Source organism: Cetorhinus maximus, chromosome 19 (assembly GCF_964194155.1).
Source record: "Cetorhinus maximus chromosome 19, sCetMax3.hap1.1, whole genome shotgun sequence".
NCBI classification, from domain to species: domain Eukaryota; kingdom Metazoa; phylum Chordata; class Chondrichthyes; order Lamniformes; family Cetorhinidae; genus Cetorhinus; species Cetorhinus maximus.
In genome coordinates this window covers 20,861,094-20,883,473 of record NC_135897.1, presented here as the reverse complement: position 1 = coordinate 20,883,473, position 22,380 = coordinate 20,861,094, and the positions used below count along the sequence as shown (strand labels likewise).

The 22,380-nt window shown below is 44.8% G+C and overlaps 1 protein-coding gene across 6 annotated transcripts in view; it reads right to left on the bottom strand.

Annotated features, from left to right (window-relative positions):
- Nucleotides 1–21,330, bottom strand: part of LOC144693681 (nuclear body protein SP140-like protein) — a 77,872-nt gene extending 56,542 nt beyond the window's left edge. For 3 of the 6 annotated variants that reach the window (XM_078563565.1, XM_078563569.1, XM_078563570.1), the window contains exons 1-2: nucleotides 21,163–21,319; nucleotides 1,422–1,569 (exon numbers count right to left, since the gene is read on the bottom strand). In XM_078563565.1, coding sequence (XP_078419691.1) covers nucleotides 1,422–1,568 — 147 coding nt within the window. In that variant the 5' untranslated portion in view covers nucleotide 1,569; nucleotides 21,163–21,319. Of the gene's footprint in view, nucleotides 1–1,421; nucleotides 1,570–2,158; nucleotides 2,264–11,652; nucleotides 11,793–11,927; nucleotides 12,005–21,162 lie in introns of those variants that run through there. The other 3 variants (XM_078563566.1, XM_078563567.1, XM_078563568.1) reach the window with 3 other exon arrangements.
- Between the last annotated feature and the right edge of the window lie 1,050 nt (nucleotides 21,331–22,380).

Sequence of the window (22,380 nt, the reverse complement as noted above, 5' to 3'; positions counted from 1 at the left end):
CACTTTTCCCATCTGTCAGGAGGTGTCAGCTGTGGCTCAGTTCATAGCACCCTTGCCTTTGAATCAGAGGGTTGTGGGTTCATGTCCCACTCCCGGAAACCAAGAACTGTGATTGTACTCGAAAGAGTTGCAATCTGTGACTGTTGATAACTCGAAAGAGTTTCCTATGGTAATTTAAGAGGTGTCAGCTGTGGCTCAGTTCATAGCACCCTCGCCTTTGAATCAGAGGGTTGTGGGTTCATGTCCCACTCCCGGAAACCAAGAACTGTGATTGTACTCGAAAGAGTTGCAATCTGTGACTGCTGATAACTCGAAAGAGGTTCCCATCTGTCAGGCTTAACTGAGGGCCCCCTTCAAAGGTTGCAATGCAGCCAATGACTACTCAGGGGTGTAACAACACAGATCATGTAACTCATTTAAGTGCACCAGCCGCATTAAAGCCATTGAGGTATGAGTGAAGGGAGGAGAAATGATAGTACTGCAGCTAAGTGGCATGTTCAATGTTACTGTTAATCTTTTTACTGCTCCGTCCTCTCATGTCTAACAGCTCACACCTTGAAAGGTTTGACTCCAGCATGTTGCTCATCTATGGCTGAACTCTTCAGGAACCCGGGTGGGGAAGAGAACGTGTTCCCTACAGAAAACCAGGAGAGACACACAAACACAGGAGGAAGAAAGGGGAGGGGAAAGAGGAAAAATGAAAAGAGGTGAAAAGGAAGCTGGGGTAGGATGTCAGAGTCGGGTGTGAGGCTGTGCGAATATTTTGGTAGGTCCAGTTCAAGAAAGTTTCCAAGAACTTGGTTCAAAAGTATTAAGAACCGTGAAACTTCACAAGGACAGAATTAAATGACATTTAGGAAAAATATGGGCTAATAGATCAGACACATAGGGAATGTTTCACAGAACCCATAGAAAGTTATAACCTAGAAGGAGGCCATTTGGCCCATTGTGTCTGTTCTGGCTTTTTGCTAAAGCAATTTCAAAACTCACCCCAATGTCCCTAGTCACTTCCCATAGCCCTGTATCTTTATTTGTTACAAATGTCTATTTATTCTCTCCTTAAAAGATGCAACCTTCTCTCCCTCATCTACTCCCAGTGACAAAGCATTCTTCTATGGGTAAAGGAATTTGTCCTCACTTCTCCCCTTGCTCTCATTTTGGCAACTTTATGTTTGATGACCTTTTGTCACTGATTCCCCAAGGGAAGGGTATAGTATTTCCTTGTAAGTATTAAATCTCTTATTCTCCTCAACACCAGTGGAAATATTACCAGTGTCTCATCCTAAGTACCTTTCCAAGCTTGGCATCCTCTAGGTAAATCCACACTGCACATTCTGAGGTGTTCAAAACTGCATTCAGTATTTTAATTGTGGCCAAACTTTCCTGGGCTTGTCTGTCCCACCAAGATGTTACTCACTCACATCGAATTTTTCTTCGGTGATCAACAGCTTGTCTCGAAGGCCATGAAGGAAGGGAAATACTTTATGGATCGCAACGGAAATATCCACTTTGTTGGTGACAAGCTTCTGCCTGAGTTCTACATCAGTAAAATAACCAAGGAAGGACATACTGTGGGAAAAGATAATGAAAGCATTCATCAATTAACTTTGCATTAAATTATATAACACACCAAAGAAGGACTTTGAAGTGGGCAATATAATTGGAGTTAAAAGCCATTCAGATGTGTTTCTAGGGAGAGAAAAGATTGAGGGAATGTTGAGATGATGAATAAATGGGTTTAACGTTAGAGAAAAAAGGATGGACTTGTTGGCGGTAATCTTAGACCTCTTCCCAAAATGGATGTGAAGTTGGCTGAACAGCCCGGCTGCCTGTGTCAAGTTGGTGTTTGGACCCCAGAACCATTCTTGGGTTTGGGTCTCCTTTGGGCCACTTTATCAAGCTGTGGGTATCAAACAGGCACCCCAGGGTGGTGGTGGGTCAAAGGGTAGTGGAGGGTGAATTAATCCTGGTGGGCTGCAAGTGGCTTGAACTACTTTACTAGAACCTTAAAGAGCACTTCTGCACCTCCTGACCCAACAATTCTACCCAAAAAATAATTTGGATCCTTTCTTCAGCCGCCACCAGAAATGTCATTTAGGATCATTGGTTAACCCAGTATGCCACCACCACAAGTGAGCAGTATGCCCACTGTACACACCTGTTATTGTTCCGTGAAAAGTGCCAACTTGCAAGCAACTCCAATATGCATATTTAAACTACCTCCAGCCAAAATCAGGCAAACAATAGATGAAGTGTAAAGAGCCTGCAATGTAAAAAAAGTATCAACTAACGTAAATTATACTGAAGACCAACACAGTAAAAGCAGAATAATGTCTCATTGTTTGTGCATTTACAGGCTTGTCAAAAAATTGCATTAAAAAAAAATTTGCATTTATACAGTGCTTTTTACTGGATGTCTCAAAGAGTTTTATAACCAATGGAGTTCTTTTGAAATGTAGTCATTATTGCAGAGTAGGAAATCAGATGAGCATTACATAAAAGCATACAAATTAGGAGCAGGAGTAGACCATTCAGCCCCTTGAGCCTGCTCTGCCATTTGATAAGATCATGGGTGACCTGATTGTGGCTTCAAATCTGCTTTCCTTCCTACCCCCTATATCCTTTGCCTCCCTTTTCAATCAATAATCTATCTAACTCAGCCTTAAAAATATTCAATGTCACTGCCTCCACTGCTGTCTGAGGAAGAGAACTCACAGACTCCATAACCCTCTGAGAGAAAAAAAATCTTCTCATCTCCGTCTTAAATGGGAGACCCCTTATTTTTAAACTGTGCCCCCAGTTCTAGTCTATTTCATAGGGGGAATCGTCCTTTCAGCATCCACCCTGTCAAGTCCCCCTCAAGATTGTAAATGTTTCAGTAAGATCACCTCTCATTATTCTAAACCCCAATGGATACACTCCCAATCTGTCCAACCTTTCCTCATAAAATAATCCCTTCACCCCTGGAATTAGTTAAGTGAACCTTCTCTGAACTGCTTCTAATGCAATTATATCCTTTCTTAAGTAAAGAGAACAAAACTATACACAGTGCTCCAGATGTGGTCTCATCAACACCCTGTACAACTGCAGCAAAACATCCCTACTTTTATATTCCATTTCTCTTGCAATAAGCAACAACATTCCATTTGCCTTCCTAATCACTTGCTGTACCTGCATGCTAAATATTTGAGATTCATGTACCAGGACACCCAGATCCCTCTGTACCAGAGTTCTGTAATCTCTCTCCATTTAAATAATATACTGCTTTTCTATTCTTCCAACTAAAGTAGACAAGTTCACATTTTTCCACATTATACTCCATCTGCCAAATTATCACCCACTCACTTAAACTATCTAAATCTCTTCGTAGACTCTTTATGTCCTCTGCACAAATTACTTTCCTACCTATCTTTTTCATCAGCAAATTTAGCAACCATACATTCGATCCCTTCATCCAAGTCACTTGTACAGATTGTAAATAGTTGAGGCCCCAGCATTGATCCTTGTGGCACTCCACTAGTTATAGCTTGCCAACCCAAAAATGACCATTTTATCTATACTCACTGCCTCCTATTAGCTAACTAATACTTTATTCATGATAATATGTTAGCTCCTCCACAATGAGCTCTTATTTTGTGTAGTAACCTTTGAATTGGCATTTTATCAAATGCCTTTTGGAAATCCAACACAACATCTACAGGTTCCCTTTTATCCATGTTACTTGTGACTTCCTCAAAGAACTTTAGTAAATTAGTCAAACATAATTTCCCTTTCATAAAACCATGTTGACTCTGCCTGATTGCAACAAGATCTTCTAAGCGCCCTGCCATAACCTCCTTCAGAACAGATTTTAGCATTTTCCCTATGACAGATGTTAAGCTAAATGGCCTGTAGTTTCCTGCTTTCCGTATCCCCCTCCTTTCTTGAATAGAGGAGTTATATTCGCTATTTTCCAATATAATGGGATCTTTCCAGAATCTAGGGAACATTGGAAAATTACAACCAATGCATCTACTATCTCCACGGCCATTTTTTTTTAAGACCCTAGAGTGAAGTCAATCAGGTCCTGGGGACTTGTCAGTGTTTAGTTTGAGTAATTTTCTCAGGGCCCTTTCCCTGGTGATTGTAATTGTTTCAAGTTCCTCCCTCCCTTTCATCTCTTGATTTACATGTATTTCTGGGATGTTATTTGTGTCTTCTACAGTCACGACACATTCAAAATATCTGTTCCACGCATCTGTTATTTCATTGTTTCCTGTTACTAATCCCCAGACTCACTCACTAGATGACCCACGCTCATTTTATTTACTCTTTTCCTTTTTAAATATTTGTAGAACTCCGACTAACTGTTTTTATATTTCTAGCCAGCTCAAACCTTGATTTCTCCCTCCTTCTTAGCTTTTTAGCCAATCTTTGCTGGTTTTTAAATTCCATCCAATCTTCTGACCTAATTAATTTTCACAGAATTGTAAGCTTTTTCTTTCAATTTGATACTGCTTTCCTAAGTTAGCCATGGCTGGTGCATCCTTCTCCTAGAGTCTTTCTTTCTCACCGGAATGTATCTTTGCTGAGTATTATGAAATATCTCCTTAAATGTCTGCCACTAGAACTCTACTGACATACCCTTTAACCTAATTTCCCAGTTCACTTTCACCAGCTCTGCCTTCATACCCTTGTAATTACCTTTACTTAAGTCTTAAGCACATGTCTTAGACCTACCCTTCTGTCCCTTAAACTGAATACTAAATTTAATCATGTTATGATCACTCCTACCTAGAGGCTCCTTTACCATGAGGTCATTAATTAATCCTGCCCCTGATCCTGCTTTCTGGTTGGCTCTAGAATGTGCTGCTCTAAGAAATTGTTCCAAAAATACTCTATGAGCTTATTTTCCAGGCTATCTTTGCCAATCTGATTCATCCAATGTATATGTAGATTAAAATTACCCATGATTATTGCAGTACCTTTCTTATAAGCCCCCATTATTTCTTCCTGTGTACCCCATCCTACAGTATTGTAACTGTTCGGAGGCCTATAAACTACTCCCGCAATTGACTTCTTTCCTTCGCTATTTCTTAACTCTACCCAAATTGATTCTACATCTGGATCTTTAGAACTAAGGTCACCTCTCATTATTGTACTAATGTCATCCTTAATCAACAGATAATTAACATGCATTGGGCATCAATGGGGTGGTCTAGGTACCCAAATGGTTTTCAACTGCTGCTTGCCTATTTTTGAGGTGATTAATTTGCAGCCAGCAATTGAAAACACCACCCCGCCCCTCCACAACCCTACTACCACATTGGATCTTATGGTCATTTTCTAGTCCTAAAAATTCCCCATGTCACATTCCCAGAATAGTGGCGATTTGTGAGTTTTCTGAGGTCTCAAACATATGGTTTTCTATCAATGTCCTCAACAGAATTAAGAGCTTAAGAAGATTGGAATTTTCTGTGCTCTTTGGTTATTCTGGGCTTCTAAAGGTTTTTCACGCTAAAGAACCTCATGAATGGTTGATTCACATATTTCAGTGGGCATTGTTTACCTGAGGCAAGACACTGTTAGACTCCAAGAGACTTTAAGAACCAGTAGCTGATTCTTTAACTGAATATTCATTTATTTTTATTATTAAAAATCTTGAGCAAGGTGCCACCTCCTGTCCACAACTGTTAGTCCCTGTAATGATTTTCATGTCAACATTTACAGTAATCTCCATCAACCTGCCTACCAATCTTAACATTTCTGTCAATTATTACTCTCTTAACATCTTTTGTTATTCTTTCATGGGCTATGGGCGTCGATGGCTAGGCCAGCATTTATTGCCCATTCCTAACTGCCCTTGAGAAAATGGTGGCAAGCCACCTTCTTGAACTGCTGCAGTCCATGTGGTACACCCACAGTGCTTCATACGTAAACGCTTGACTGTCACAAGGTAGTTACAGGCTCCAACTGCTAGGTGGTGCTGTGATGCCTCTCTAAACAAGGTATTTTAACTGATGACCGAATCTGTGATGCAGAAAATTGAAATGGAGTGGTAGAAATAGGAAATTGCGGGTAGGTGAGGACTAGATCACACAACTGGGGCAGTGGCAAAGCTAAATGGGGGAAAGAGCCCATGTATCAATGGAAACTTGTAGCACTGGGTGGGAAGCCCAGTGGGCATCGAAAAAGAGGAAGGCCTAAGGCTTGAAGCAGGCCTGAGGGTCATAAATAAAAGGTCATAAATAAATATAATGCTAAATTTAATTAAATATAAAATCAGTGAAATTTACCTGTAGCAAAAACAAAAATTGCTGGAAAAACTCAGCAGATCTGACAGCATCTGTGGAGAGGAAGAAAGAGTTAACGTTTCGAGTCCGGATGACTCATCAGAAATCTACCTGTGGCCCCATCTTGAGGAATGGTAGGGTTTGTCATAGTAGCAATGCCTCCAGGTATCAATGGTTGAATAGCTGTCTTAATAGATGAGAGGTTCTACCCATGCATGACACCCACTACTCACGTTATACATGACGCAAATGGTTATGACTCAAAATCGTGAAAGGGGAATAAAAGAAAATGTACAGGAAAAGTGTATCATCCACTAACTCTTTAGTATATTACTGACAAATAGGTGGGGAATGGCTGGTTATATACAACACCATGCCATGGAATTCTTGCTGCATTGCCCATGTGCAATCCGGGGATATTCTGGTTTGAAATGTGGGTTAGGCAAGTGCTGATGGAAACAGGGTGTTCAACTCTGGGCAAAAAAATAAGGGACACTTTGCTATAGTGGATGCTGATGAGACCTTGAGACTCAGGAGCTGGGTAGATTGGAGAAGTGGGGGAGAACTGTTGAGACCTTAAGATCCAGTATCCAAGGTGGGTGGGGAAATGCGGATGCTGGTGAGTTCTTGTGAGCAGAGATGGGGGTGGGGTGTTCCTCCCCCACAATTTTCATGTTGGCAGCTCATATCCTACCCTCTGGACATCCACATGACAACCTCCACACACCCTACTGTCCTGATGCATGCACATTAGAAAGGGCAGACAGAAAAAAATCCAGGACAAAGCGCATCCCAGGAAGGCCTAACTCAGGCCTGTCTGGCCTTTCTAATGTGCATGCATTGGGCACAGTAGGGTGTGTCGGGACTGTCGTGTGGGTGTCCAGAGGGTAGGGTTTGAGCTGCCGGGACGTAGGAAGAAAGGCCAAACAACGGGACTGTCCTGCAAAGTCCAAGAGATTTGGTTACCACGAACAAAAAAATCTCCATCATGCTCCCGGCAGGAGTAGGAAAACACAAAGTCAGCACAATGGCGGAAGATATAAGCGATAGAGCAAATCTAGGAGCAGTGGATAAAGTAAATAAACAGAAAGCAAACATTGAGTCATATTCCACCTGACTAGCCAATATTGCTGTGTAGCTATTAAAAAAACAAAAGTGAATTATTCCACACCGTGGGGCTTTTCAGTGTTTGAGATTTTGGGCCCTGACTGATGAATATTTTCCCATCTTGTATTCGTCTAGGTTCTCACAGCAAATGTTGTGTTTTGTGCCTCAGAGGTTTGCAGGGATGACACACTGCATTGTGTGTGTGCAGGAGCTTTATTTACAATGCTTTTTTACATCTCTGCTCTCTCATACTTCCAGCTTCTTGCTCTCTGTTTAGTTTCTGCTTCTACCTGTAACCACACACAGGCTTGACTAATAGCACACAGAGAACAGACATGCACAATAAAACAATGAATAATTGAACAATTGCATACTGCATCCTTTCCCCCTTATTTTAAATCATTTCTTAGAGTTTGGAGCATCTGTTTTCTGTAAGTACAGAAATTGTCTTTGAGATATGAAGTTTGTTGATGATGGTACTGAGATCTGAAAAATTGAGGTTATGGTATCGCAGGATCAACTTGATGAGGCAGATGATCAACATCACAGTCACTCATCGGAAAAGGAAATATATCCTCATAATCACTGTCCTCAAAAAAACCTGGTCAGCTCGCTATCAAGCAGCTTGTGTTCCACTTGTCATCCAGATAAGCGTTAGTACCAAGCATTGAGCAACTGCTTAACCTGCTTTGAACCTGATAGAGATGATGCAAGTTTGTTGTTGCAATTTGGCTATTTGATGTGAACCCAAACTCCAACTTCAAATCATGGTGTCCTTGCGTGTGTTCGCTTGTCGAAGTATGCTTTTACTTTGTCACTTTGTGATTTCTTCTGCTTTCCATCACTTTCATTGGATAGCGGTGATGGTTTAAGAATGGTCAGCAGCATACAAAATTTACACCCACTCGTAAGTTCAGCAGGTATCTTCCTGATCAGAGAGTGTGGGGTGGATCGATATGTCCAAAGTAGGATATGAATGGGTTGTTCAAACTTTTTCCCCTCAGATATGCTGGCTCTCAGACCATTCTTCATCACCCTATTGAATCGTTCTATGTCACTATTTGATTGCAAGTTGTATTGAGATGTCAGATGGTGGTGAATTCTGTAGCTTGCGAAGAACCCCATGAACTGACTGAAAACAAACTGTCTGCATTGTCTGCAGTGATAGTCTCCGGCAAACCCCAATTTGTAAACAACTTGTCCAAAAATCACTGAAGTGGCGGCTATGGAATTTATTGTAGTGATTTCCGGCCATTTGCTATGAAGATAATGAACAACAAGCAAAATACATTGATTACTTGGGGCTGTTTGCACTTCTCCTAAAGTATCAACTTGAAGTTGTTGACCTGGTTTGGTGGCCGTGAGGTCAGTTGCAGAGGTGTGGGACACAGTTTAACAGGTAATTCACTGAGCAAAGTAGACACACAACTTTTAAAGATCTCTTCTATGCATTGATCAATTGCTGGCTACCAGACTGCTTAAGGGATTGTTGTTTAATCTAAACACCCAGATGTCCTTCATGGACACATAGCAATGCACATTGCTGTGGCGCTTTTGGGATAACCGCTTGAGTTCTGCATCTGCTACAGTTGTCATCAATCAATGAGAATTCATTGCATACTCTGTAGTATGGGAACAGTTCTTCAACAATTTCTCAAGACCACTTTTTTTTTAGGTTCTGGCTTACTTTCTGCAGTAACACTGTCGCTGCTTCTGCCTTCAACTCCTCTCACATAACAAGATTTGCGGTTGCGTGTAAAATCATTGCAATCACTTAGTCTTCAATGTCGCTAACCCTGTCTGTGATAGTAGTACAGCTAAGCATGTCAGCTACTTGGGTTGCTTGAACCTGCGAGATACTCAACCTTGATGTGTACTGATGAAGATGGTTTGACCATCTGTAGGTGTATAGAGGTCAATGATCAAATCCTGACATGACTAACAATGTAGTCAGCACTTGGTGATCGGTGCGGAGAGTGAACTTTATACCATAGAGATACATGTGCCAAAGTTCACAAGCGCAGATGCAGGCTAGTGCTCCCCGCTCTTCAGTACAGTATTTGCATTCAGTTTCTGAGAATAGGCTTGACACATAAGTGATTGGCTGTTTGCTTCCTTCAATGTACTGAGAGTGCAACTCCAATCACATTTCCTTAGTCATCTATTGTGACTTATGTTTCCGCATGTGAGTTGAAATGCCGAGGACTGACAGAGATGCTACCTTTGCCTTTAACATGTCAAATGCTGTTTGCTGTGCGATTGTTCCTTCCCATCATGCATCCCTGCGTAATGGCTTTCAAAGAGGCTCCGCAAACTCTGTATACTTAGGAACAAATTTGTGATAAAAGTTGGCAGCACTGAGGAATGATGTCAACTCTTTCACATTAGATGGGGTCAGAAGTGCATGAATGGCTTGGATATTGTCATGTGTAGGCTTTACTCCAGCTGTTGTCACTCTGTACTCTAGAAAGTCATTCTCAGACGCTGCAAATATACATTTGTCCTTGCTGCATGGCAAATTGTGTTGTTCAAGCTGAGTGAGCACCACACCTCTAATAACCACTGATCATATTCTGCTTTGACCCTTCCATGGACAATGATGTCATTGAATAGGTTACGATCTCCTCAATTCTGACAAGACTGAAGAAATGATCTTCTGGAAAGCACTGGATGCTGAATTTAGTCCACAGGGCATTCTGTGTTCTTGAAAACACCTTGGTGAGGAATAAAAGCTGTAAGATACCAGCTTTGCTCCACTAGGTGGTATCTGAAGATATCATGTCGAGCTTAGTGAAGACTGTGGAGTCCTGAAATGATGCTGATAGTTCTTGAGCCATAGGAAGTGGATACCTGTCTGGAATTATTGTTTTGTTGATCACTTTAAGGTCAACATATATTCTATGTTTGACATTTTTGCATCGTGCAATGACTAGATTTGATATCCAGAGTGATGAGTTGATTTACTCAATTATACTAGCTGCTTCTAGTGGTTTCAGCTCCTGTGACACTTTGGTACAAATTTTCAAATGGCAACCATGTCAAATTTTGCAAAACTGATGGAATTGACATGTCAACATGAGGAGCATAATAATACCCCTTAGTCTCCCCAAATCTGGTTAATAAGGCAGGACCTTTGTGTATAGTCTGTTTCATCAAATGAATTTGTGATCCAGTGGGGTCTTCAAGTTTGAAGTCAAGCTTATTGAAAAGGTTTACCCCCATGAGGTTTCTGCCTTTGGTTACGTGGAACATGAACCTGTCTAGGGTGATGTTTTTGTAACGTACCGGAACCATGATTGTTCCAAAAACTGGAATAATAGTCATCTTAAGCTTGAAGAATGTCTGTTGCAGGAGCGAGAAGAATAACGATGATAGAGTTTGTCGCTGAAACTTTCATGTCAACATCGATGCGAAGCAGCACTAAAATATCTGCAATCTCAACTGAGCATTTCTTAAAATGACCTGGTACTTAACCATCTATAATGGTGTACACATGCCATAGTTTTCTCACAGGAGGAGACTCTCCTACTCCCCTAAAGTCCTCTTCTTCAATAACCTGCACACCTCTGCAAAGTGATTCCACTTTAAACATGAGGTATACTTTTTCCCTTGATCTGGACATGGTGTAGTGAATTGATGGGTACCTCCACAATTTGGCCCGATGTTTGAGGGTATCTGACCATGATGGGCCCTCTGGTATTCCTGGCAGAAAGTATACCATTTGATCATCACACTTTTCTTTGGCCCAAAGTATTTTTTGAGAGCACTTACCGTTGTGTCAAACAATGACGTGTCTTCTGTGAGCTGTTTGAATATTTGCCTGCCTTTTTCCTCCAAAACAATGTACAAGTATCGACTTCTTGCAGGCCACTGCTGCATCCGGACTGTCCATCCCCGTAGTGAGCAAGTAGATCTTGAACCCTGAAATCCATCAAGCCCATGGCTCGGCTGGATCTCACAGCGAAGAAAAGAAAAGTGCTGGATCTGATAAATTTAAACTCTTCTCCACCTTGTCGCCAATTGTTGTGTATTCAGCCTCAAGGATATGTAGAGATGACACACCGCGTTCTATGTGTGCAGGAGGGTTATTTACAATGCTTTTTAAAATATCAGCTCTCTCATGCTTCCAGCTTCTTGCTCTCAGTTTAGCTTCTGCTTCTCTCTGTAATCACACCCAGGTTTGACTAATAGCACTCAGAGGACGGACACACACAATCAAAGACCGAACAACTGAACAATTGAATACTACAAGCAGGATTTGCATGTTACATACCTGGATATTTTAGGAAAACACTGCTAAGCCAATGATTGCTCCTGATCAGGTTTCATCAGAACAACTTGTGTAACTGCCAAACCCACAAGCATATCGACAGGTATGTCAATCCCACTGTCTCATAAATCGAGGGACAAACTCTAAAAGAATCAAGAAATTTGGTATAAAAATCATATGTCTAACAATCAGAGTTCTTTACAAAACCTATATTACTGCATCTGAAAATGCTACAAAATCTTTTTATAAATCCTACCTGCTATCACTGCAGGTGTTACCCACCATTTTCCACACCAGCCAAAGGAGTTAAATTGATGGTTAATGCAGATTTGTGATGTGATTCCAGCCCCTATTAGGAAGCAAGGGTATTGTACCTCGGCTGGATTAAAGTCCAGGCTCCAAAAGTAAACAACCAATGCATAAACCATTGCACAAACCTGCTCTTCACCCCTCCCCAAATCCTTTCTCGCAAAACCAGCAGCCAAACCTGGGCTACAATTCCTGGGACAAGCTGTAACTTCAGATCAAGGTGGACACCAGCCTGGACAGTTCCCCCGCCCTTCCAACGCCACTGGCTTCAAGAGGTAACGTCTCTCAAACTGTTAATAACAGCCCAGGTGCCATCACTTAGCTGGCACAGGCATGATCTGGGAAGCGCCACCTTCTGTGTTGGAGCAGTCAACCTAACCCTGACCTGAGAAAAGCAAAATACTACAGGGGGGGAATTTTCTCCCCATCGGGCAAGCTGTTCAGGAGCAGATGTGGGCAGGCGCGGAGCCGATTGCCACCCATGATCGGCTCCACACCGCCGTTTTACATAAGCGGGCCAATTAAAGCCCACCCAGCGTGAAATGCGGCTCCCGAGGACAGCGGGAGTGGGCGGGTGGTGGCAGGAGTGCAATGAGCGCCGGGTCCAATGGCGACCTGGCAGCCTGTTCAAATAGCGCGCAGGCAGCCTTGTAAAGGCTGTTCATCATGGCCAACAGAGGGGCTCCCCAGAGCGCTGCTGGAGAACAGGCCAGGCAGGAGGGTAGGGCAGCGGGGCATTGTGCCCCTTGCTTTTCTGATGAGTGCCTAGCTGCCCTCCTGGAGGAGGTGGCAGTGTGGCAGGAGATCCTCATTCTGAGGGATGGGAGGAGGAGGCTCCCCCACCTGACCAAACGTGCCTGGGAGGAGATTGCAGACATAGCCAGCTCCGATGACGTGAGTCCAGTGCTGCAAGTGATTCAATGACCTCTTGAGCTCGGGAAGAGTGAGTACCGTGTTGGCAGAGGTCGCTTAACACAGCGGGTAGGCTTTCCCCCCCAGCACCCCCCTCCCCCCCTGCCACTTCAACTCTGAGTGCAGTTACAGCATTGAATCATTCACAGCATGTGTCCCTCGCTGGGCGGGCCAGCAGATATTGCCCATGCCTAATTCACCCTGAGAGGGTTGTGCTGAGATGGGCTCTGCACCCACAGCATGTGTTAGACTGACACCCACATTACTGTTTTGGGGGCAGCCTGGAACTGCAAAACATGTCAAAGTTAGGCTGCTGACTGACTGGGAGGGGAGCTGCCAGGTGGCAGGGCACCCATCCATCTGCTGCCCTTGGCATTCCATGTGCTTGTGCATCCTTGCTTTGCAAGGTTAGACCATGTGGTGGCAAATGTAATGGAGCAAAGGGGGTCAGCCCTGTCTTCTTGGTGTGAGTGTGCGGCAGCTGTGGGGTCACGATTCACTGGAGCCCTGCAATGTTTCACTCAGGTGGGCGTGGCAGGGATGCGATGGGAATCCAGGTACAGGGTGGACCAATCAATGCTCCTCTCTCCTTTTCAGGAGAAGACTGCACACAATGCTGCCGAGTGGATGCGGACTGGCGGAGGCCAGGCCCTGTTGGCCATAATCACCAGATACGAGCAGGAGGTGCTGAAGCTGGAGACACGCCGTGCGCTCAGGTCCACCGGTGGCGGTGAAGCTAGGTGTGCCACAGGGAGGTAAGAGTGCCGTGCACTGAGGTCACCATGTGTGTCCCAGCAGCCATCCCCACTGTTAAATGTTCAGTGATTGAAGCTTCCAACATGGGTTGACCATTGATTATGGAAGGATGAGCGCATACTGATCCGGGGGCCAGGCATACACATTGACATTGTCTCCACTTAAACTAATAAAAAGCCCTTGTTCTTCCTCTTAGCATCACCGGAGCAGGGCCAGGAGAAGGAGACAGAGGGGCCGCCTCTCACACCTGAGGGCCCAGAACAAATGGAATCACCAGCGTCACACCACCTCTGCCAGGCAGGCACCAGTGCAGATACTAGCACCTCGGTGGGAATTAAATTGTTGGCTAGTGTCCTGGGGCACTGCGGTGAAGGCACTTCATACTCGCCTGAGGTGCTGGCAGAGACATAGAGTGCCCATGGCGCTGGTAATCAGAGGACTGCTGGGGACCAGGCACATGTTCAGTTGGTGGCTGATGATGTGCCTCTGGAGTCGTCTGTGAGGCAGCGAATGCTGGAAGTCCAGCAGAGTACGCGGGGGGATCTGGTGGAGATACATGAGGCAATATGTGGCTTGGTCACCGTGCTGGAGGAGTCCACGTGGAGCATCAGCATTGCAATGAGCCTCATGGCTGACTGCGATGCTTCCACCATGGAAAGAGTGGCGAAGCTCTTAAAGAGGCTCCTCCAGGAGAACAATCAGGGCCTCCTGGGGTTGCGCTTGGATCTGCAAGCCCTCAGCTGGTCAGTGCCAGTGTGGGAGATGGATTGGGCACCAAGTATCCCAGCTCAGCGCCCATCCATCAATGGTGAGCAGGGAGGTCCGAAGTGACCTCACGTCGGTGCAGGAGCTGCCTCTCGTCTCTGCGGGCTCCTCTCAGGTCACTCCAGATGAGGGTAGCAGCTCCTCCGACCCTCTGCCAGTGACTGTGGAATCCGATGAGGCTGCGGTGACTGGAGAGATGCCAGCCATGGCACTGGCTGTTCCCTCCCAGGCGGGGCCATCAAAGGCTCCAAGGGCCAGAGGACGCCCGCCAAGGTCATCAAGGCAACAGGACAGCAGAGTGAGCAGGGTGTCTCAGATGCCAGCGCCAGTGAGGGGGGAGCACCTAGACATAGCACTCGCAAACGTAAACTTAAGGCATCTTATGCACAGCACGGGCTTCTCACTGGTGGTTTTATGTTGCCCCGCTATTAGTTGATGACAAGTTGGTGTGATGCTTAACACCTTTGCATTCAGTTTATTTTCTGCTTCATTTTGTTAATTCATTAAATGTTTATATGTGAGCATGGCTCAGGGAGCTTCATTACTCCTACAGGTGGAAGGGAACCCATGATGTTATGAGTGACTTGTTTGTCATTGAGCTTTATTGACAAGTCACATAGTTAACGTTCCTAACCAGGCAGATGTTGCTCTCAGGTATCGAGTATGGAGCCTGGAGCCCTGGCTTGTGTTGAAGGTCCAACTGTGGTGGGCTAGCCGAAAGCCTCCCAGGTATCCCTGCCTCCCTGGAGTATGCCCGGGTCAGTGTCTACCCCCTCAGCGTTCTCCTGTGCATGCTCATCCTTGGACTCACTGCTGGAGTGTGCAGCTGGAGTAACTGTGTCTACATCTTCCTCGTCCACTGCGTCCCCCCTTTCCAGTACCAGATTGTGGAGAGGACAGCATGCAACCACTATCCGTGACACACGATCTGGGGGGGTACTGGAGTGCGCCCTCTGAACGGTCCAGGCATCCGAAGCGCATCTTGAGAAGACCGATGGTTCTCTCTACCACAGCCCTTGTGGAGGCGTGTCTCCTATTATACCGCTGCTCAGCCTCTGTTCTTGGATGGCAGCGAGGCATCATGAGCCACCTTCTGAGGGGATAGCCCTTGTCACCCAGCAGCCAACCATCCAGCCGGGCTGGAGCACTGAAGAGTGTCTCAGAACGTAAGCATCATGGGTGCTGCCTGGTACTTTGCACAGACTTGTAGAATCAGCATCCTGTGATCACACACTATCTGCACGTTCATGGAGTGGAATCCCTTCCTGTTGAGGAAGGCACCCGGCTCACCCACTGGCGCCTTGATGGCCACACGTGTGCAGTCTATAGCACCCTGGATGTGGGGGAACCCAACAATCGCTGTGAAGCCTCTGGCTGGTTCTGTTTGACTGGCCTTGTCCCAGTGGTAGTAGATGAAAGTCAATGCACGCCTGAACAGAGCTTCTGTCACCTGCTTGACACAATTATGGACAGCTGACTACGAGACTCCGCAAAGGTCACACACCGATCCCTGGAAAGAGCTGGAGGCATAGAAGTTGAGGCCTTCAACACCACTGGCATGGGGTGCCCACCCGCACAGTTGGCACAGATCTCAGGGCCTATCATCTGACAAATGGAGGTCACTGTCTCCCTTGAGAGATGGAGTCTCCTTCGGCACTGCACCTCGAACATATTGAGGTAGATGCTTTGCCGCCTGTATACCCTGGCAGCAGGACAGTGGCGTCTTCTGCAGCCCCTTCCGCCTTGGACTTCCTGTTGGCCCTGCTCCCCTTGTGCCTGTGCCTCTCCTCCCAAAGGTGGCTCCCCTGGAGGCTGAATGTGGACTCCTGGCCTCGTCCCCCTTCTGGCCCTCCTTTTCTCCTCAGAGGAGGTGCCTCCAGTGGAGAGCACAACTCCCATTCCCAGGCTAAGGGAAGGCTTCCTGAAACCTGCAGACCCCAGAAATGATGTTTACTCCAGAGCCCTGACCTGAAGCCTGTTATTCCTGTCCAAGCAGCCGTGAAGAATTTTGAAGTATTCCTGCTCACACAGGCAAGTAGGAGTAAGTTTAAACATTAAATGTCGAACAAATAACACTCGCGACCCCACTCACCCGCCCGTGGATGAGGTTTATAAAAATGTGGCCTACCCGCCTGCCCATTGTGCCCATGCGATGGCCTGAAGATCGCATGGCTCTCAAAAAATCGGTGTCAATTGGTGCCTCAAGGGCCTTAAGTGGCCCGTTAATTAATTTTGGGCGCGCATTGGAGATCATCGCGCGCCTGCCCACCGAGATATCGCAATGGAGCACGGCAACACATGGACATAGGCCAGATGTCACCGCGTGTCATTTTACATGTTGGCATGTGGGGCCCGCCCCCGCACGCCAACCTGAAAATTCTGGCCCAGATGTTAACAGTTTGAACTTCCAATGGTAGAGCAATAGAAATCAGGGGGGTGCAAGAGGCTCGAATCAGAGGAACGCAGTTGTCTAGCAGGGTCGTAGGGCTGGAAGAGGTTACAGAGATATGGAGGAACAAGGGCATGGACAGATTTGAGAACAAGCATGAAAATTTTAGAACCGAGACAATTACCAGAGCGGAAACCAATGTATGTCACAAAGGCCACAAGAATTAGAATGAAACCACATAGATGTAGCATGAAAAGATATACTTTGACATCAGAGAATGATTGGAGTATGAAACCTGTGAGTTTCCAGTAAATATAGTTACTTAACCTATTGCTGACAAATCCTTGAATGTGCATCAACAAGACAAGAACCAGAACAAACCAGCATTAGTATTTGTAGTTTACTCACGAGAATAAATGGTAAATTTCAGGGGGAAATTATTTATTAAATAAAAAATAAAATATTTCAGCAAACAGGTGTGGTAGAAATGAGGTAAAAACAAGGCTAGTGAGTAGGGTTGCTAACTCTCCAGGATTGACCTGGCCTTTCCAATCATCAGGACATTCAAAAAGGTTGTTTTTTTTTGTCATTTTCTTTAAAAATTTCTCTTTACCTGAAATAAAAATATTGAAAATAGGAAAAAGGCTTTTTTGCTGATAGTCATGCATCATCCAGTTGGGTAATGAGTCTTTTTGCCTTCCAACTGGGGTAGGAAGGCAATGCATCACAAGGGTGGATGTGTTGGCCAACAAATGGCCAGAGCTTGGGAGTAAGTCAGATGATGAAACCTCCAGGAATACACTTAATCACAGTTGGAACTCTACCAGTGAGTAAGAACATGTCTGGGTAATACTAGCTTATATGCAATAACAAATGCTTCAAAGCTTAACTGAAGAGGTTGTAAGCCGTCTATTAAGGAAGACCATTTACTTCAAGTAGGGATTCACTTGGAGAAGATACTGCTTTACTTCTAGAGGTACTGAACTAAGTTAGCCAATGAAAAAAAGGGCTGTTTATGGGACCTATTTTGCATACAAATTGACTGCTGAATTTCCAGAAAAATAAAGATGAATTTTCCCAGCCTCCTGGTGATGGGCCAGGAGTCAAGAGGGCAGGTGGAGACATCAGGGGAGGAGCCTGAATCTTCCTGCCACCATGCCATATAACCAGCAGTGGGAAACAGGGCACATAGTGGCTTCTTGAGCCACTTATGTGACCAACTAAGGGCCATTTCCTGCCTCTGCCACATGGCGGTCCACCTTTATGAGCATTCAGAGCCCAAACAGGAGCCCCGAGGCAGCAATGGAATCGCCGGTGCTCCACACCCCCAGTTCCCCCCACCACGCTGATCATTGGGGCCTGGCCCCTGCAAACCTATCTCAACTCTCTTCAATGGCACTCAGCCATTGAGGCACCCTCTCCCTTTAGCTGTAGCCTCAGCAATGGCCACTTTTAGTGGTGGTGCTGCTGAGGCTGCTGAGCTGTTAGCCCTCTGATTGGGCCAACAGCTCCTGGGGTTGCCTTTCTCTTTCAGCCCCAGAAGTGGGACTTGGTAGTGCGAGGCAAAATTCAACGTTAAGTGCCCATACCTCAGAAAGAATTCAAGGACTGCAAAGTGTTTTGGGATGTCCTGAGGAGCTGATATAAATGAAAGTCGCAGCCCGTAAATTCAACATTTAACCCCCGAATTTTGCATCTGCCATGCCTGAACTACAACAGAAGTAATCCCAAAGCAAAATTGGATCAAGCAACCTTTAGTTATCCTGGGTAACAGGGTCAGAAAAAGGAGTTATATGCTCCTTAAATTGTCATGAAACTAACATTTTTTCATTACATTATTGTGGGTTAGTGTAAAGTAGGTTTATGGGTGTGAGTGTGGATGGGTCTGCCTGTGTGGTTTAATTGAATTAGAGTCAGATAGGCTGCAAGCTTGAAATCAGCAAGAGAAGTTAGGGGTAAAAGGCATTTGAAATGCTAATGAGTAAACATGGATGAGGGCTTAGCATGTAGGGTGTGAAGGAAATTTGCATTTTTAGATACATGAAGGGGTTGTTTAGGTTTCAAAGGGATGATAGGAAGTTTACAACATACAAGATAAGCAAGGCCAAGCTGTATGTTTATTTTTCCTGAAGGAATGGACCATATTGGCAACATGAAAGATTTTTATATTATGGGAAAAGTACATTTCCAAAGATATATAGAAAAATGGAATTTATAGATTAAAGAGAGAGAGAAGCATATATAAGACAATGGAAGGCTATGTTGGGAGGCCATGTAAGCTCTAAGAGGACCTTGTAAAACAGCCCTGGGGAAGCCTCCAGCCACTTTAGCAGAAGTCGACTGTGTGCAGTAACCAAAGGTGGAGGAAAGCCTTTGGAATTCCACTGTCGATTGGTGCTGTGGTAAACTTGCTGGCTCAATTATTCAAATTTGGAATCTATTTTGGACTGTTGCCTTAAAAGGGGCGTATAGCTGGGAGTCAGGTTAATTAGGATTTTTGGGATTTGTCATAGTATTAAGTAACTGTAATCTTATGTATGTACTTGAAATCTTTTCTTTAGTTAATAAATGTTTTAATTTGGTCTTTTAATCTCTAAAGGTGTTAGTGGACTCATTACTTCTGAATTCAGCCCACAAATCTTCTCGTAATAAATACAAGTTTCCCTTGTGGATTTGGTCCTCCTGGCACACGTCACCTGCCACATCATAGCAAAACATTGAGATCAAGGCCTTGGGCCTGTTGTAGAACCATGAATGTGAAATTCAGGTACAAATGGGAAGAGCGTGCAGCACACTCTACCTAGTTATACTAAACCAGTGATCATTAAAGTGACTGCAAATAGCTTCCAAAAGAAAAGTCAGTCTTTATTTTCATGTACCCGGGAGAAGAAGGGAGAACAAGTTACAGAACAATCCATGAATCTTTATTGCTGTGTAAGCAACTAGTGCAGCATTATCAGCGCAGAGGAGTTCTCTGATCAAGATGTGTTGTAATTTTGCCTTTGCTTTCAGTCTGGACAGATTGTACAGCTTGCTGACTGACCTAGAATGCAGATAAAACATCTTCCATGTTTGCAGAGAAGGCAAAGGTCAGGAGCTGACTCTTAGGAACAAGATGTTGGTTTATGTGCTGTTCTGAGCTGTTTATTGCATGATTGTGAAGCACGAACAGCTTCCAGCTATCAAGAAGTGAAGCTCAACGCTTTTCATCTCATTCTCAGCATCTTACGGCAAGACAAAATCATGAATGCGACTGTACCTTTCAAAGGCAACTTTCCCATGTATGCAAGCACTGAAGTAGAGGTGACTTTGCTGGCTCAGGCATGTTTGCAGGAAAAGATGGACGCATTTCCAAAGAATTTTGTATGGCCAGAAAGCCAGAGCCAGACAAACCAGCCAACGCCCAAAGCTCCACTTCAAGGATGTTTGCAAATGTGACATGAAGGCCCTGGGAGACAATAGGCCAATGACTGAAGGAAGTGGTGAAATCACCTGTGGGCCGGTGATGTGGGCACTAACTACCAGTGGCTACAGCTGCTTGACAACAGTCGCCAACACTGAAAACAACAGCCCACGATAACACCTGATGACCACCTCATGTATAGCACTTGTGGCAGAACATGCCTCTCATGGATAGGTCTCTTCAGCCATCAGCAAAAGTGCACCATTCTACCCCCAAAGGATATGCTGCCATGTCCAGCACCATATGTAGATGGAAGGATGCCAACGATGAGAGAAGGAGGACTCCTCCTCCTGAGCCCATAAATACTCTGGTCCATTCAGTATCCTCCCCCGGATCACCTCTTTCCCCCCATGGACTCAACTGCTGGCCAGTTCGGAGTAGGAGTGAACCAATTCTCGTGCCACCAACCCCAACCCCCGCCCAAAAAATGGCGAACTACAACTTGGCATCTGTTTGATAACCATAGCTCACCTGTGGTACTTAAATGAATCCCAAAACCAAATTTGACTCAGGTCTCGGAGCCCAGTTGCTCACTTTGTTTTTTAGCAAAATCAAATTTAATGCCGAACATTGTTTTTTACCCCCTCCCTTTCTTTATTCCATGACATTTTCTGCTTCCGAGGAAATAGTTTGAATTTCCCAAGAGTCACTCCGTGACTGTTGTCACTTATCTCTGATATCAACATTGTATACTTGCTAACACACTTTCTATAAAGCATTGTCTATAAAACTGCACACCGTACTCTTAAGAGTAACCGAAGCGTGGTAACATTGCTTCAGCATTCTGGTTCTCTGTATCACTGTTTATATGATCCAGCATTGCCGCGCGTCAAACCGCAGTGAGAATAAAGCTGTACAAATGGAACCTCATTTGGCTCTTCAAACAGGGAACTAACTGGCTCTGGTGACTGACCCTTACCTTGAGTGCTGATGGTCTCGGTGGGTGGCAGCTGCACTGAGGGTTTGAAGATACAAGCTGGTTCTGAGCTTTGCTCCGTGAATTCAAGCTACTCAGATATTTCAAACCCTTAGTTTCAGTTGAGGGCTGTGATCGTCACATTTTAACAGGAAGTCATTTTGCTGCCTCATAGGGAGCATCTGCAAAGTGCCTACCATTGTTCAAAAGGCACAAAACTAAAGAAACAGCCTTCCTTTCATTTATTTTCCTTGAGTGAAAGAGCAATTTACCCTGCCTTCCCCGACATCCCGCCTTTTCACTGCAAATTCATTAATTATTGCCTGACTGCTGTGTGCTGGGAGTATTTGATGGGGCAGTGCAGGAGCTTTACTCTGTATTTAACCCACACTGAACCCACTCTGGGAATGTTTGATGGGAGAGTGCAGAGGGAGTTTAACTCTGTATTTAACCCACATTGAACCCACTCTGGGAATGTTTTATGGGGGTGTGTAGAGGGAGCTTTACTCTATATTTACACTGAACCACTCTGGGAAAGTTTTATGGGGGTGTGTAGAGGGAGCTTTACTCTGTATTTACACTGAACCCACTCTGGGAATGTTTGATGGGAGAGTGTAGAGGGAGTTTTACTCTGTATTTAACCCACATTGAACACACTCTGGGAACGTTTGATGGGAGAATGTAATGGGAGCTTTACTCAGTATTTAACCCACACTGAACCCACTCTGGGAATGTTTTATGGGGGTGTGTAGAGGGAGCTTTACTCTATATTTACACTGAACCACTCTGGGAATGTTTATGGGGGTGTGTAGAGGGAGCTTTACTCTGTATTTACAATGAACCCACTCTGGGAATGTTTGATGGGAGAGTGCAGAGGGAGTTTTACTCTGTATTTACATTGAACCCACTCTGGGAATGTTTGACGTGGGAGTGTAGAGGGAGCTTTACTCTATTTAACCCACACTGAACCCACTCTGGGAATGTTTGATGGGAGAGTGTAGAGGGAGCTTTACTCTGTATTTACACTGAACCCACTCTGGGGATGTTTGATGTGGGAGTGTAGAGGGAGTTTTACTCTGTATTTACACTGAACCCACTCTGGGAATGTTTGATGTGGGAGTGTAGAGGGAGTTTTACTCTGTATTTACAATGAACCCACTCTGGGAATGTTTGATGTGGGAGTGTAGAGGGAGTTTTACTCTGTATTTACACTGAACCCAC